We start from the raw sequence: 15,817 nt of genomic DNA on the forward strand, positions 1-15,817 counted from the left end.
TTTTCTCTGTGTTGAAGCCCATTGCAGCTGCAGAGATCAGTCTCACCTACACCTAGTGATGTTTCCATGAAAAGTGACAGGTCCAAGGATTACCCACCCAATTTCAGGGAAGGAGATTTAAAGACTGAACCAAGGTAGGAAATTGTGATGATGTTGGTGTGCTGATCCAAATAAATTCAAAGAAAGAGAGAGAAAAAACAAAGGCAAGCGAATGACAATGTTAAAGAGACAGTAAGATATATTTAATCTCAAAGCTCAACAATGTTAGTTTGTCGCTGTAAAAACATCTTTTGTCTGTGTTGAAGCCCATTGCAGCAGCAGAGACCAGTCTCACCTGTATCTAGCGTTGTTTCTATGAAAAGTGACTGGTCCAAGGATTACCCACCCAATTTCAGGGAAGGAGATTTAAACACAGAACCAAGGTAGGAAACTGTGACGATGTTGCTGTGCATCAACTAAAATTTTAACAGTGATATTCTGGCACATTCTTTCAGAATGCTGATGCTAAAAAAATGTCTTTGAAACACCTCAGTGTAATGCCATTTTTATTGATTCTGAAGACTAAAAAAAATTAATACAACAATAGAAAATGAAAACCTTTACAAATTAAGTTTGTCACTGTAAAAATATTTTTCTCTGTGTTGAAGCCCATTGCAGCTGCAGAGATCAGTCTCACCTACACCTAGTGATGTTTCCATGAAAAGTGACAGGTCCAAGGATTACCCACCCAATTTCAGGGAAGGAGATTTAAAGACCGAACCAAGGTAGGAAATTGTGATGATGTTGCTGTGCTGATTAAGATAAATTCAAAGAAACGGTGAGAAAGAACATGAGTGGAAGACACAAAGTGAAACAAATTAACAAGGGACATGCATTTCACCTCAAAGCCCAGCAGTGATGTTTACGTTTGTCAATGTAAAATTATCTTATCTCTGTGTTGAAGCCCACCACAGCAGCAGAGACCAGACCTATCTAGCAGTGTTTCCATGAACAGCAACAGGTCCAACGACGACCCACTCAACTTCAGGAAAGATTTAGAGACTGAGCCAAGGTAGGAACTGCTGACAATATGGGTGTGTGTTGTTACAAAGAAATACAGAGAGAGAGAGGAATAGAGAGAGAGAGAGAGAACACAAATGGAAGACACTAGGTCAAAGAAATTAACAAATGTATTTCATCTCAATGCTCAGCAGTGATGTTTAAGTTTGTCACTGTAAATTATCTTATGTCTGTGTTGAAGCCCACTCCAGCAGCAGAGACCAGTCTCTCCTCTACCTGGCAGTGTTCCCATGAAGAGTAACAGGTCCAACGATGACCCACTCAACTTCAGGAAAGGTTTAGAGACTGAGCCAAGGTAGGAAATGCTGACAATATGGATGTGTGTTGTTACAGAGAAATACAGTTGCCTACAGAACAGAGCCTGAAATTGCTGCATTCAGTACATGTAGGTGGAGACAACAATAGCAATACCGACAGTAAGAGAGCGAGAGCGACATTTTCCAGGGGAGAAAAAATGAGCGCCGTGCCCTTTACTGAAAACACAACATGTCTTGTGGCTGCATTGCATTCTGGTCTGTTGAGTGCTACTGTGGGTACAGAAATTGGTTGAACGTCGGTGCAAAATGGTAAATCTAGAAAGAAGTCCTTGCTCTTTGATTCTGAGGGACTGACACAAAAACCTGACATTTATCGTTAAAGGATAACGCTGGCGTTTTTAAATACATTTCTTATCGTCAACAAATCCTATGAAAATAACAAAATCAACAATGCGTTTGCTCTACTCCCATTACTTTCCGACTTCCCACGTTCCCTTTTTAGCCTTCAAACCGGTCACTGGCTCCAATTGTAAGCTAAAAACCTTTAAATACAGCTCACAAAGACATAGTTTCAATTTTAAAAATCGCTAACTGTTACCATGAAAAGTCAGGCTATTGTAGTTATTACCAAATCAAATTCAAATGAGAACAAATTCTTCATTACGCCGGGGACTATTTTCGGTGTTATGGAACTACTTTCCTGAGATGGAAAACGTGTTTACAGCCGGCTTATTAAGTTGTTTGAGGAAAAAGTCGGCCGGCCCGGTGCATCGCAATGATGAAATATGCTGCCCAGAGCAACGGCATGTCTCTTTGACATGTTTTTAATGTTTTTTTAATACAATGGAGTTCTATGGCTTTATTGGACATCGGCTACATGGACGAGACTTGTCAGCAAAACAAAGTGATTGCTGATTTTCTTATTTTCATAGGATTTGTTGACGGTAACAAATGCATTAAAAAACACCAGCGTTATCCTTTAATGTTTTAGATCGCTGAAACATTGTCTGCTAATCATACTCCATTGTAGCTGCACTGGAAATATCTTGATGTGATATTATGTCATCTACATTTACATTATCCGTGGAATTAAGAAAAATACACAACCAAACAAAAACACCAACACCAAATGCAATGTACATCACCAATAGCTGTTTTTTTAACAGTGATAAAAGTGTTTCAGGGTGGATTTTTCCTTTAATTGAGGCCACTGAGCAAGGGTAGCAATTACTAACCCTGGACGAGTCTGTGTGTGTGTGTGTGTGCCTAACTTCTTGTCGTTTTGACCACAGAAGCGTCACACAGCAATCTGAACTTCACAGAGGCCAGTCTGTCCAGGGAGACCAATCAGGCAAGACTTGGAAAGGTAAGTTTACAAAGAAACAATGAATTTGTACTGACACTGCAATATCAGCTTCCAATTTTTCAAATTTAAAATTCCAATTAAAATCGGAATTCAATAATCCAATTTGCTTTTGAATGTTCATGTACTAGTAGGCACATTCTCAAAGAAAATCCATTTTACATTTGACTTTCAAGCCTAGCTTTATAGTTAATAACTTTCAAATGGCAATTTTAATTTCTGCAAATTTGCACAAAAATGTGCAAATTTGCAAGTAGATTTCCACATTCTGACGCTGTTTCTCTAGCAAAATGAAATAGCAATGGCAAATTCTTTTACATTATGATTATCATTATCATTGTCTACTGGCCCGTCAGCAATTTTGTCAAAACAGGACCCATGGGTGTTACCTTGGCTAGCTAAGCTTTATTCAGCAGCCACAACTACCACAACAGTCATTCAGACACTCTTTCCTCTGGAGGTATGAGAGAGCGGGAGAATTCTGCTGCTGCAGGATACTGGCAAAACTTTGTTCACCTGTTCTCAAATCATTATATTGAGATAGGGAGAAAAAGAATTGGACTGAAATAGGATCCCCCAAGAGAATCCTGCAATTTTTCATTCTATGCGTTTCACTAAAGTTTAATACATCATATGACACTGTTTTCCATAACAGCTATAATATTGTTCCAGAGTAGAAAACATTCACGTTTACTGCTTTTTTTATTTTACTGTATCATCTGTACTGTATGTTCTTTATTAATTCAGAAAATGATGCAAAGGAGAAACTCGCAGCAGATCTGAAGAACAAAATCCTGGATCAGTATGAAGAGGAAATGCATCAAAATGAGATTTACACAGAACTCTACTTCGTGAAATCAGTGAAAAATAAAAAGGAAGACCAACAACTAAAACTAACCAAATATGATGAAATATTTAAACAGTCATTGGTGGGGAAAAAAATACGAACGGTGCTAACAAAGGGAGTGGCTGGTATTGGTAAAACATTTCAAACAAGGATGTTCATGATGGACTGGGCAAAAGGAAAATCCAACAAAAACACAGAGTTGCTATTTCCACTCCATTTGGGGGAGCTGAATTCAAGACCAGACAAAGTTCAAAGCTTGGAAGAACTGCTTCATCATTTCTTCAAGGAATCCAAACAAGCTGAAATTCCCAACTATGACAAGTGTAAAGTAACATTTGTCCTTGATGGTTTGGATGAATGTCAACTTCCTCTTGACTTTCACAACAATGAGGACTTGACTGATATCACACAGCCAGCCTCGATGGATGTGTTACTGACAAACCTCATCAAGGGGAAACTGCTTCCCTCTGCTCAGCTCTGGATCATCTCCCGACCTTCAGGGGTTCAGAAGATTCCTCCTGAGTTCATTGATAAAGTCACAGAATGTCGAGGTAAGAATCTAGCTGAACACTAACAGTGCCCTGTAACATATTTTCAATACTCATACTCCCAAAATAGATAATTCTTCATCATGACAGTGGTTAGTGGATATGTTTAAGAGATATTCTGAATTGGTAGAATGTCTTCAAATTTTATCACACACTCTTCCAGGAATTCAGAAACAGTGATTACCTGATTATACATGAGTATCTTTACAGTTACATTTCCACATTTTCATGCTGTTTCTCTACCAAAATTAAATACAATGGCAAATGCTAACATTATCATCATCTACCGGCCCGTCAGTCATTCAGCAGATTTGATGTGGCATCTTCATTTCTATACCATGCTACATACAGTACATACAGTAATGTTGCTATATTGTATTTTCTTTCTTCACCTGTTCCTAAGTCAATATATTGAGATAAAAATGAGAAAGAAAATTGGTAGAACTTAGTCATGGGATCCTGGGGAAGCTTTTTTTTCACCTGTTCTCAAGTCATACTGAGATAGAGAGAAAAAAATTAGACAGACCTTAGAAATTGGATCCCCAAGAGAATCCAATCCAATTGTTTTATCTTGCCTCTCTGAGCTTCCATACATTTAACTTCAAGTTTAATAAAAATACATCATATGACACTGTTTTCCATAACAGCCATCATATTGTTCCAGAGTACAAAACATTCACTGTTTACTGCGTTTCTGAAGTCCCTGTATCATTTGTACTGTGTTTTCTCTATTAATTTAGAGATGGATGCAAAGAAGAAACTCGCAGCAGATCTGAAAAAGAGAATCCTGCATCAGTATGAAGAGGAAATGAGTCAAAATGAAACTGACACAGAACTCTACATCGTACAATCAGAAAAAAACAACCAGGACGACCAACAACAACTAAAACCAACCAAATATGATGAAATATTTAAAAAGTCAGAGGGAAAGAAAATCCGAACAGTGCTAACAAAGGGAGTGGCTGGTATTGGTAAAACATTTCAAGCAAGAAAGTTCATGGTGGACTGGGCAAAAGGAAAATCCAAAAAACAAATAGAATTGTTATTTTCACTCCATTTTGGGGCGCTGAATTTAAGAAGAGAAGTTCAAAGCTTGGAAGAACTGCTTCATCATTTCTTCAAGGAATCCAAACAAGCTGAAATTCCCAAATATGACAAGTGTAAAGTAACATTTGTCCTTGATGGTTTGGATGAATGTCAACTTCCTCTTGACTTTCACAAGAACAAGGACTTGACTGATATCACACAGCCAGCCTCGATGGATGTGTTACTGACAAACCTCATCAAGGGGAAACTGCTTCCCTCTGCTCGTCTCTGGATAATCTCCCGACCTTCAGTGGTTGAGAAGATTCCTCCTGAGTTCATTGATAAAGTAACAGAATGTCGAGGTAAGAATCTAGCTGCACCCTGATGGTGCCTTATAACATATTTTCATAACTCATACTCTAAAAATAGACACAAATCTTCATCATGACAGTGGTCAGTGGATATGTTTAAAGAGATGTTTTGAATTGGTAGAATGTTTTCATGTTTTAGCACACACACCTCCAGGAATTGAGAAACAGTGATTACCTGATTATTACATCAGCATCATTTTATGTCAGACTGGAAATATTTTTTCTTTTAGTTTTACTTTTCATCAGCAAGTGCAGGAAAAAACTGTATCTATAACTGATGTATTAAGGAATATATATATGTATACAGTATAGTTATGAATCTTTTTATTATTTTTGCACAATGGTAACATCTTCAACAATTCAACAGAGACAGAAAGGTGACTGTGCATTTACCACTCACCCCCCCTCCACTTCATTTAGATATAACAGTCATAACTCTCAACAACCTCAACAATTTTAGTTTACTTTTGTTACTTGATCCAGGCTGTTTTTCAACACGGTAGTGGCTGTTAACTATTTCACTTTATCTTTTGTTTAGACCTGATAATCAATAATGTGCTCAACTCTTGTTTTGTTTTTTGTTTTTTATTCAGAGTCTGTGAAGCGCCAGCAGCAACTAGCATCAAACCTGAAGAAAAGGTTTTTTAAAGAAATTCCTAAAGATGTAGACACACCTCATCCTAACCAGAAAAACATAGAACACATCATAAAAGAGGAGACGAGTGGTGAGGTTGATAATGAACATGCAACGGGACAAAATCGGGCAAAATCGAAGAGACCAGTGATTTCAGCAATACAGGCCTCTGATATCTTCAAACATGAAAAAGATCAAACAATCAGAACTGTGCTTACTATTGGAGAGGCTGACATTGGAAAATCCTTCTGTGTACAGAAATTCACACGAGACTGGGCTGGAAACAAGACGTCAGCTTCATTTAAAGACTGGATGATGGACAAAATCTTTTGTAAAGAAAAAGATGTCACAGAACTTGTATTTCTACTCAAGTTCTCTGAACTAAATCAGAAAAAAGAGGAACAAATCAGTTTGTTGGGACTTCTCAATTATTTCTTTAAAGAAACCAAAGAATCTGTGATCTCCAACTATGAAGAGCTCAAAGTTCTATTTATCTTTGATGGTTTGGATGAATGTCAACTTCCTCTTGACTTTGACAAGAAGGACACCTTGACTGATGTCAGAGAGCCAGCCTCACTGGATGTGCTACTGACCAACCTCATCAGACAGAATCTGCTTCCCTCTGCCCGTCTCTGGATAACCTCCCGACCTTCAGCCGCCAAACTGCTCCGTGGTGAATTTGTCAACAGGGTGACGGAAATACGAGGTAAGCTTATGGGTGAAGATGAAGGCTGTCAAAGCTTCATCAAGCAGAATTGAGGGTGCGTTCACACCAAGCATGTATGGAGAGGTTTAATCAAACTCAGGAGCGTTTACTTATTTAGGCATGTTTGGTCAGGTGAGAACAATGCCATTGGATCTCAGGTGGCACCAAATAACCGCACCAAGACCACCTGAAAATACAAACTGTGGTGCAACTTATGTGAGAATGTAATCTGCACACACTACAGGAAACAACCCCTAAATGCAAGGTTTTATGGGTATAAGGAGACGGATGTTGACATCTATAGCAGTTATGCATGTTTGCAAGGTAACAAAATGACCCGAGGGCAAACAGCAGTGTCAACTGATGCTTATATTCAGCTATTTTGTTGTGTGCTATGAACTGGTAGAAACACCAGAGATGGTAAATTATGGTAAAGAGCGCAGACATCATCCATCATGCTCAGTTAAAGTTACAGGGACAAGAATCACATTTGCTTTGACCCCTCACTGCCAAAATCTCTAACCTCACAGAATGACAGGTTACTAAAACTGTCCAATAAACAAGCTACTTTTGAGTCCATGTTACTTTTGTGGTTCACTTGTAATTAGGCAGTGTGAACCTAAACAAACCAAATACAAAAATGCAAGAAAGTGAACTGCAGGTGTGATCGCACCCTAAACTAACATTTCATCAAAACTGTTTACTATTTTGCATCTGCAGTATCTCTTCATTTCCTTTATGTTGTGTTTCCATACAGAGAAGCCTCATATTGTAAGCCAACGGAATCTCAAATCTCAGCTAAAGGCGCAATTTCTCCGTGTGTCAGAGGGGATCGCTAAGCAGGCAAATTCTGCTCTTCTGAATAAGATCTACACCGATCTCTACATCATAGAGGGAGATGGTGGAGAGGTAAATAGTCAGCATGAGTCCAGACAGATTCAAGAGGCATCATTCAAACCAGTGAGACAAGAAACCTCTATAAAATATTCTGACATCTTCAAACCTGCATCTGGACAAAATAAAGAAATCAGAACTGTGATAACAAATGGAATAGCGGGCATTGGAAAAACAATTGCGTCACAAAAGTACATGCTGGACTGGGCTGAGGGTGTGGCCAACCAGGACACATATTATACATTTCCATTTCCTTTCCGGGAGCTCAACTTGAGAAAAAAGGAAGAACACAGTTTGGAGGGACTTATTCATCAGTTCTTCCCAGAAATGAAGAAATCAGAAATCTCCAACTATGACAACTACCGAATTCTGATTGTCCTGGATGGTCTGGATGAGTGTCGGCTTGATCTTAACTTCAGAGATAGTCAGCCCTGGACAGATGTGACAAAACCAACCTCAGTGAACACTCTGCTGACAAACCTCATCCAGGGAAATCTACTTTCCAAAGCTCAAATCTGGATCACCTCCCGACCTGCAGCATCCAATCATATCCCGACTGAAAATGTTGACCGTGTTACAGAGGTGCGGGGATTCAATGATGAACAAAAGGAGGAGTACTTCAGGAAGAGATTCAGCGATGAGGACCACCTGACCGAGAGAATCATCTCACATGTCAAGAAATCAAGGAGCCTTTACATTATGTGCCACATCCCAGTCTTCTGTTGGATCACTGCAACAGTTCTGGAGGGCTTGATGAGAAAAAAACAAGAAGAAGGGGACTTGATGAGCACAAACCAAGAAGAAGAGATGCCCAAGACTCTGACTGACATGTACATGCAGTTTCTTTTGTTACAGTGCAGACAGGGTAATATCAAGTATAGTACAGGTGAGACAGATGAGAGATCTGAGACAGATGAGAGATCTGAGACCGATGAGAGATCTGAGACAGATGAGAGATCTGAGACCGATGAGAGATCTGAGACCGATGAGAGATCTGATGAGAGATCTGACACAGATGAGAGATCTGATGAGAGATCTGACACAGATGAGAGATCTGAGACCGATGAGAGATCTGAGACCGATGAGAGATCTGAGACAGATGAGAGATCTGAGACAGATGAGAGATCTGACACAGATGAGAGATCTGAGACCGATGAGAGATCTGAGACCGATGAGAGATCTGACACAGATGAGAGATCTGAGACCGATGAGAGATCTGATACAGATGAGAGATCTGAGACCGATGAGAGATCTGAGACAGATGAGAGATCTGAGACAGATTCATGCTTGAATACAAAGAACATGAAAACCATTATGTCCCTGGGGAAACTGGCTTTTGAAGAGCTGGAGAAAGGAAACCTGGTCTTCACTGAAGAAGACCTGACAGAACGTGGCATTGATATTACAGCAACTGCAGTGTATTCTGGGTTATTTACACAGATCTCACGAGATGATCGTGGACTGTACAAACAGAAGCTGTTCTGCTTTGTCCATATGAGCATTCAGGAGTTTCTAGCTGCTGTTTATGTCTTTCTCACATTCACTAACAAAGGTGAAAATGTGCTTATCATACCAGACTCCACGGTTGCAGACCTGCCTGCATCCGACTTCTACAAGAGTGCCGTGGACAAGGCTTTAGATAACAATAACGGAGACTGGGACCTGTTCCTCCGCTTCCTCCTTGGCCTTTCACTGGAGACCAATCAGAGACCTCTGCAAGAGCTGCTGACAAAGACAGAAAACAGCTCTGAGACCAACAAAAATACAGAAAACAGCTCTGAGACCTACAAAAAAACAACTGAGTACATCAAGGAGAAGATCAGGGGAGAGCTCAACAATGCAAATAAAAACATCAATCTGTTCCACTGTCTGAATGAGCTGAATGACCATTCTCTTGTGGAAGAGATCAAACAGTACCTGCGCTCAGGAAGTCTCGCATATGAAAATTTCTCCCCCTCCCAGTGGTCAGCGCTGACCTTTGTGTTGCTGACATCAGATGAGAAGCTGGATGTGTTTGATCTGAAAAAGTACTTGAAATCAGAGCAGGTTCTTCTGGGGATGCTGCCAGTGGTCAAAGTCTCCACAACTGCTTTGTAAGTATTTTCAAATATTATTCCTCTTGCTCTTGCAAATGTTATTTTGCTATTATTTATGTTGCTATACAGTATATAGCAAATGTACTGGGACAGTGAGCTGAAGTTGCAGTAATTTCTGCAGTTGACTCATCGACAGGTCAATATGCAGTATGGATCAAAAAATTAACACATTAAATTATTGAAATATTTTCTGAATTTGGAATATTCCATTTCTTTACTTGAAGATGGAATTCCAATAGATTATGAAATTGGTTAGAATTTGACAGTCTGTCATTTTGACTGAATATCCACCTAGTGTAGATGCCCAATATAGTTCAAACCGTTGATATTGACAAGGTTGAAAACAAACTCATGCAGTAACTACATTTTTGTTTCGGAGATGCTCTGTTATTTTTTTCAGAGATACTCTGTTTTTTGCAACCAGCAATAGTTTGCCTGTATTTCTGAATGGGTTTCTGATTTTACACGTTTTCACAGGCTGAGTTGGTGTGACCTTTCCATGGAAGCCTGTGCAGGTCTGGCCTCCTCAGTCCTCAGATCCTGCTCCTCTAATCTGACAGAGCTGGACCTGAGTCACAACGACCTGCTGGATTCAGGCGTGGAGCTGCTCTCTGGTGGCCTCAAGAGTCTACACTGCAGACTGGAGATTCTCAAGTAAGTGTTTTATATTCAAAATATACTTACATTTTTCATCAAAAAACTATTACATTTTAGGCCATTAGCCTCATCCGAGAGAGACTTACAGTACAATGAGTGCAGCAGTACAACACATAGGATTAAATTCCTGGAGCACCAAAAATACAAACCACCAACAGTAAGGATCTCAGCCATTGTGCCTTGACAATATAGGTAACAAAACAAACCAGTTATCCCTATAATAACCATGTCTGACAGATAAATGTTAAAGGAAATGAGAGCTGAGGAAAGAGGTAGAAAGGATTAAGCCATTCCCATGCTTTTTTACTATTTGATAATGAATGAGTTTACATTCACCGAGGGGTGGTTAAAGTTTTGTCACAATTAGCCTTCACAGGGAGATCATGGACAGTGTGATGTGCTGTATTGTAGGAGCCTACAATGCACAATTTACATTCCTGGTTTTCACCAAATTTCCACTGTGTAACTTCCCTGCTAACAATCCCTCACAAATACATTCAACTGATAGTGTCTTGCATGACAGTCATTTAAAAAGGCAAAACTATAATGAATATCCATTTACCATGATTGACCTTTTTGCTTTTTAGAAACCTCACGTTACTACTGGAAGGGGAGATTAGGGGGTGAGATTAGTTTCACATATCGTCATATTGTCCACCCCTACATTCACCATTACTATAGGGAATATTGCATTTTTTTATTTGGTGCATGCAAACATGAACAAATTGTCTTAAACCCTATTGTATTTTACTTCTAAAATGATGGGTGAATGATATAGTAATGTGGGGTGCCCAATTAATAACACCAATGACATATTCACTCTCACCTAACTCCATTAGATTTTACAATCATAACTCCACAGATTTTAGATGCAATTGCAGCATCAGAAATTGGAACAACAGGTTGTTGAAATAACAGATTGTTGTTGAAATTGAAAAACAGATTTTCATTAGTTGCTGCATGACTAATGAAAACCTATTTGAAGCATTGTGTTCTTGTGCTTCTGGTGCTTGGCACTTTGAGGGCTAAACACATGCTAAGCTCTCTGGACTGTTGGAAACTTGAACAGTGCATCATTTCCATTGAAAATAACAAGACAAAGAAGCCAGTCCTGTAAAGGTTCCCGGTGACAAAAAGATGAGGAAACCTTAATTGGGGAGTTTGTCTCTTGTTTTGTGTGTGTGTGTGTGTGTGTGTGTGTGTGTGTGTTGTCTGCAGGCTATCAGGTTGTCAGGTGACAGAGACTGGCTGTGCTTCTCTGGCCTCAGCTCTGAACTCCAGAACCTCCAAACTGAAACAGCTGGATCTGAGCTACAATCACCCTGGAGACTCTGGAGTGACGATGCTCTCTGATATAGCTGAAGATCCACACTTCAGCCTGGAGACACTCAGGTAAAGTGAGGTGTTGGGGTGTGTGTGAATCTGTGTGTACATTTACACAGCTAAGTGAGTAGCTAGGGGTTCGGTGTCGTGCTGAAGGACATTTTGATAGGATACGTGGCTGTTGTGGGGATCAAATCTGTGACCTTTGGGTACAGCATCTCTGTACTGTTCCACCTTGTCATTGTGTGTGTGTGTGTGTGTGTGTGTGTGTGTGTGTGTGTGTGTGTGTGTGTGTGTGTGTGTGTATGTGTGTGTGTGTGTGTTTGTTACAAACAGGGAGTGAGAGGCAAGAGGGATGTGATCACACCTTCAGTTAATTTTATAAACCATAGTGGAAAAGTTGACTTAGACTTAGGTTCACACTGACCAAGTTCAAGCAAACCAGGGCTTGTAAACAAAAGTCACATGGACACACAAGTAGCTCATTTATTGGACAGATTTTGGTAACCTGTCATCCTGCCAGGTCAGAGATTTTGGAAGCCAGGGAAGTTGAAACAAATCTGATTCCTGTCCTTGTAACTTTAGCTAAGCATGATGGACATGTCTGCACTCTATGCTGTAATTTACCTTCTCTGGTGTTACTCATACTCCCCTCCCATCAAATAAAACTGCCTTTCTCTGCTTAACTGATATTTAAACTTTTGAATGATCCCTCCCCTGCCCCAACATCCTGTTTCAACAGGAAATACATCACATTAACCAAGCAAGATGCTCTCAAAATGTGGTTTTATTGTGACTTTAAGAACACATGAAGAAATGGCTGAATATGAGCATCAGTCCAGACTCAGTTCATTTTGTTATGTCAGATGTTTGTGTCTAACACATGTCTGCATTTTGTACAGTTTGGACCATGGTGGCGAGCGTCGGTTAAAGCCAGGGCTGAAGAAGTGTAAGTCTCTTACTGGAACTGTTTTTCATTATTTCAGTAGCCTTCAGACACCAAGCTGATCACTGACAAGGTTAACTTTAAAATGAGGGTCAAAAATGGAGATTGTGCCTTTGAGGCAAAACTTCACTGGTACTGATACTTCATGCAAGATCAGTTCAAATGTTTGTTTTTGTTGTCATTTAATTCTATTATCTAATATAGTTGTCTTTGTTGTCACCTTGATTTTTTGTTGTTTTGTTTGTTCATTTCTTTCTGTTTTGTGTTGAGGTGAGATGTTCAAGCTGTTAAGCTCATTGTTGTTTTTTTTTAGGTTTTTCTCTCACCTGTAAAAGTGACTAATTAGCATTCGTTTTTATCATCTTATTCATCAATGGTGGTTTTCTTATCACTTCGTTTTGTTTTTACTGTACAAATAAACTAAACTTGACATGAATACCGAATTATGTGTTTCTCCGTCTCCCTATCAGATGGTGTTGATCTCATACTTGATGAAAACACAGCAAGCAGAAGGCTGGTTCTGTCCGAAGGGAACAGGAAAGCAAAAACTAAACAGAAGGTGGAAGAGGACGTCCCATATCCTGACCACCCAGACAGGTTTAACAGGACTCAGGTGCTTTGTGAAGAGGGTCTGACCGGCCTGTGCTACTGGGAGGTGGAGTGGAGAGGGACGGTCGGCATCGGAGTGGCATATCGAGGAGTCAATCGAAGAGGATGGGACAGGAGCTGTGGCCTGGGATGCAATGAGATGTCCTGGAGTCTGAATTGCTCGAAGAAAAAATACACTGCCTGGCATGAGACGCCCACCAGTATTAAAGTATCTGATCCCTCCCAGAAAATAGCATTGTTTCTGGACTGGGAAGGTGGCACTCTGGATTATTACAGTGTCTCATCTGGAAAGTTGAGCCACATACACACCTTCAAGGCCAAATTCACTGAGCCCCTCTACCCGGGCTTCTGGTTTAAGAAAGGCTCAGTGTCTCTGTGTCCGATAGAGTAAAAAAGGGAAAAGGTGTTGTAAAAATGAGGGTGGTGATCGTTGCAATCCCTCTTTTATGGGAAAAAGTGGGGTAGTGATTGTTTTATGCTCCATATGTAACACTTCCATAGCTCTACAGGCAGCAGATTTGATGTGGCATCTTCATTTCCATATGCATTTTTATATCGCAATGAGTAATTTTACTATATTATTTTATTTCTTCACCTGTTCATAAGTCAATATATTGAGATCGCAAGAGGAGAAAAAAAATGTTCAGAAGTCAATATATCGATCTAAAAAAGGGATACAAGTTTTAGTAGAACTTAGAAAAAGGATCCTGAGAAATCTTTTTTTCACCTGTTTGCAAATTTGAAACAGTCTGCTCTTTAGCCAGTGGGCAAGTTGTTTGTGTGAGTTGATGTTAACTGTTGTAAGATTTTCAATATATGTTTATTTCTATGGCAATTTGTCTTGATGAAAGTAAATCTCATAAGCACTGATGGTCAGTTCCAGGAAGAAAATGCTCTACTGACATGAGCATATGGACAGGAGTAAAGCTGACCACATGTATAGGTAAATCTTTATATCTACACAGTGTGTTTGTTCTTTTAAAATCACAAAGGAAACCGCATGTGTCTTTCTTCTGTAATTCAACATATTTCTGGTTAATACAAGATGTTGGGGCGGGACATAACGTGGCGAGGGACTGTTGAAAAGTGGCCACCTTGGACCATAAACCTTGAAAGCTTGAAGTTGCAGGTTTTACTTGATGGGAGGGGAGGGGGGTTCAAAAACCTATGATGGTATTATTGGCTGGAATCTTTATGTATGCCTACTGGTACGCCATTAAGTAATCTGTTAAACGCTGTTTTCCAGGAAGTTAAAATAATGCTTTTGATATTAAAATATGAGAAAATAAACCTTTTATACATTTTTGGGCATTTATTGTTAAATATGTGTTATGATGTGGAAAGTTAGCTATCAAAATGAAAGTCATTTTTATTTCACTGTGACTTAAATTTATTTTGTTATGCCTGTCATGGAAATTGTCTTGATTTTGTTTTTTTATTGAACTTAATTTGAATGGAATTGAACTGAACTCATTAAACATAACCATGGTTGGGGAAGTTAATGTCAAAATGTAACCCTTTTTACACAATTAATTACCTTAAAATTACAATTAGTAACGTAACCCACTGAAATACTGATTTGGGCTACTGTTTGACTTAGCACCTCAATAATATACAGTATTAGCACTTGAAATGAATGAAAACATTTCCTGATACATAATGTACAATGTAAGTACAAAGTGTACAAACATTTTGCTCTAAAGAGAGCGGAACTCAAAATGCTGTTTCATTCCTCAACATCTGTACCTTTTTGCAGACTAATCTGCAAAAAGTTGAGGCTTTGTCTCATTTTGCACATGAATGACAAACAGAGATTTCAAAGTCATCAAACAGATGTGGACAAAGCTTTATTTAAACCCTTCTGTGTGTCTGTGTGTCTGTGTTTGTATGGCCCAGCATATACTGCAACATTATATGAGGCTTCTATGGTCACATTAAAAGTTTAGAATCGCTCAGGATATCATGCAGATGTACAATAGTGAGTTTGTGTGCATTGTGTGTAAGTGTACATGTTTGGATGTGTGAGCATGTGTGTGTGTGTGTGTGTGTGTGTGTGTGTGTGTGTGCCTATGTCCTGCTTAGTGTTTCAATATAGGCCAACAAGGAGAAGACAACAGAGCTAGACGAGGGGTCAGAGGTTAAGACCCCCATTCATTAACTTGAGACTTGTAAGAAATAAAATGTATACTGTGCTTTTTTATATGGATAGTACACTCTGTTCTTGCTTTCCTTTGTCCTGGAAAGTGGAGTGTTTTTTGTCCTGCTTACTACAATGATGTAATCAGTGCTTGAATGCATGCATGATCACTATATATGGTTATATGTGGTTTTAAGTGATTCTATAGGTGGACATGCAGTAAAAAGTTCGAACTAGTGGGTTGGTTTTGAGCCAAGTGGGTTTGGCTATAAGCCAAGATTTATAGTTTTGTTTACTTTAACCTATATAAGTGGATCCTAAACTCCGTTCTTTGTCACTTTTTT

General features: G+C 39.3%; 2 protein-coding genes and 1 long non-coding RNA gene across 3 annotated transcripts; all 3 read left to right on the top strand.

Moving 5' to 3' along the window:
• Positions 1-39: 39 nt before the first annotated feature.
• On the top strand, positions 40-3,551 carry LOC139914454 (uncharacterized). The gene is made up of 4 exons (XR_013507167.1): positions 40-134; positions 1,241-1,354; positions 2,639-2,682; positions 3,427-3,551. It is a non-coding gene; the product is annotated as an uncharacterized LOC139914454 (long non-coding RNA).
• A 3,278-nt stretch (positions 3,552-6,829) lies between these two features.
• On the top strand, positions 6,830-8,689 carry LOC144542294 (NLR family CARD domain-containing protein 3-like; the record flags this gene model as incomplete). Its single annotated transcript, XM_078288067.1, has 2 exons — positions 6,830-6,866; positions 7,569-8,689. Coding segments are annotated over exons 1-2 (1,158 nt in total), but the record flags the coding sequence as incomplete, so codon positions are not given.
• Positions 8,690-8,896: 207 nt separating this feature from the next.
• On the top strand, positions 8,897-14,928 carry LOC139914455 (protein NLRC3-like). Its single transcript, XM_071902784.2, has 5 exons — positions 8,897-9,798; positions 10,279-10,455; positions 11,677-11,850; positions 12,684-12,730; positions 13,198-14,928. Exons 1-5 carry the CDS (start codon positions 9,008-9,010, stop codon positions 13,725-13,727), a joined length of 1,719 nt encoding a protein of 572 aa, XP_071758885.2. The 5' UTR covers positions 8,897-9,007; the 3' UTR covers positions 13,728-14,928.
• The last annotated feature ends 889 nt before the right edge of the window (positions 14,929-15,817 follow it).

The sequence above is a fragment of the Centroberyx gerrardi genome, chromosome 14 (assembly GCF_048128805.1).
Source record: "Centroberyx gerrardi isolate f3 chromosome 14, fCenGer3.hap1.cur.20231027, whole genome shotgun sequence".
Lineage (NCBI taxonomy): Eukaryota > Metazoa > Chordata > Actinopteri > Beryciformes > Berycidae > Centroberyx > Centroberyx gerrardi.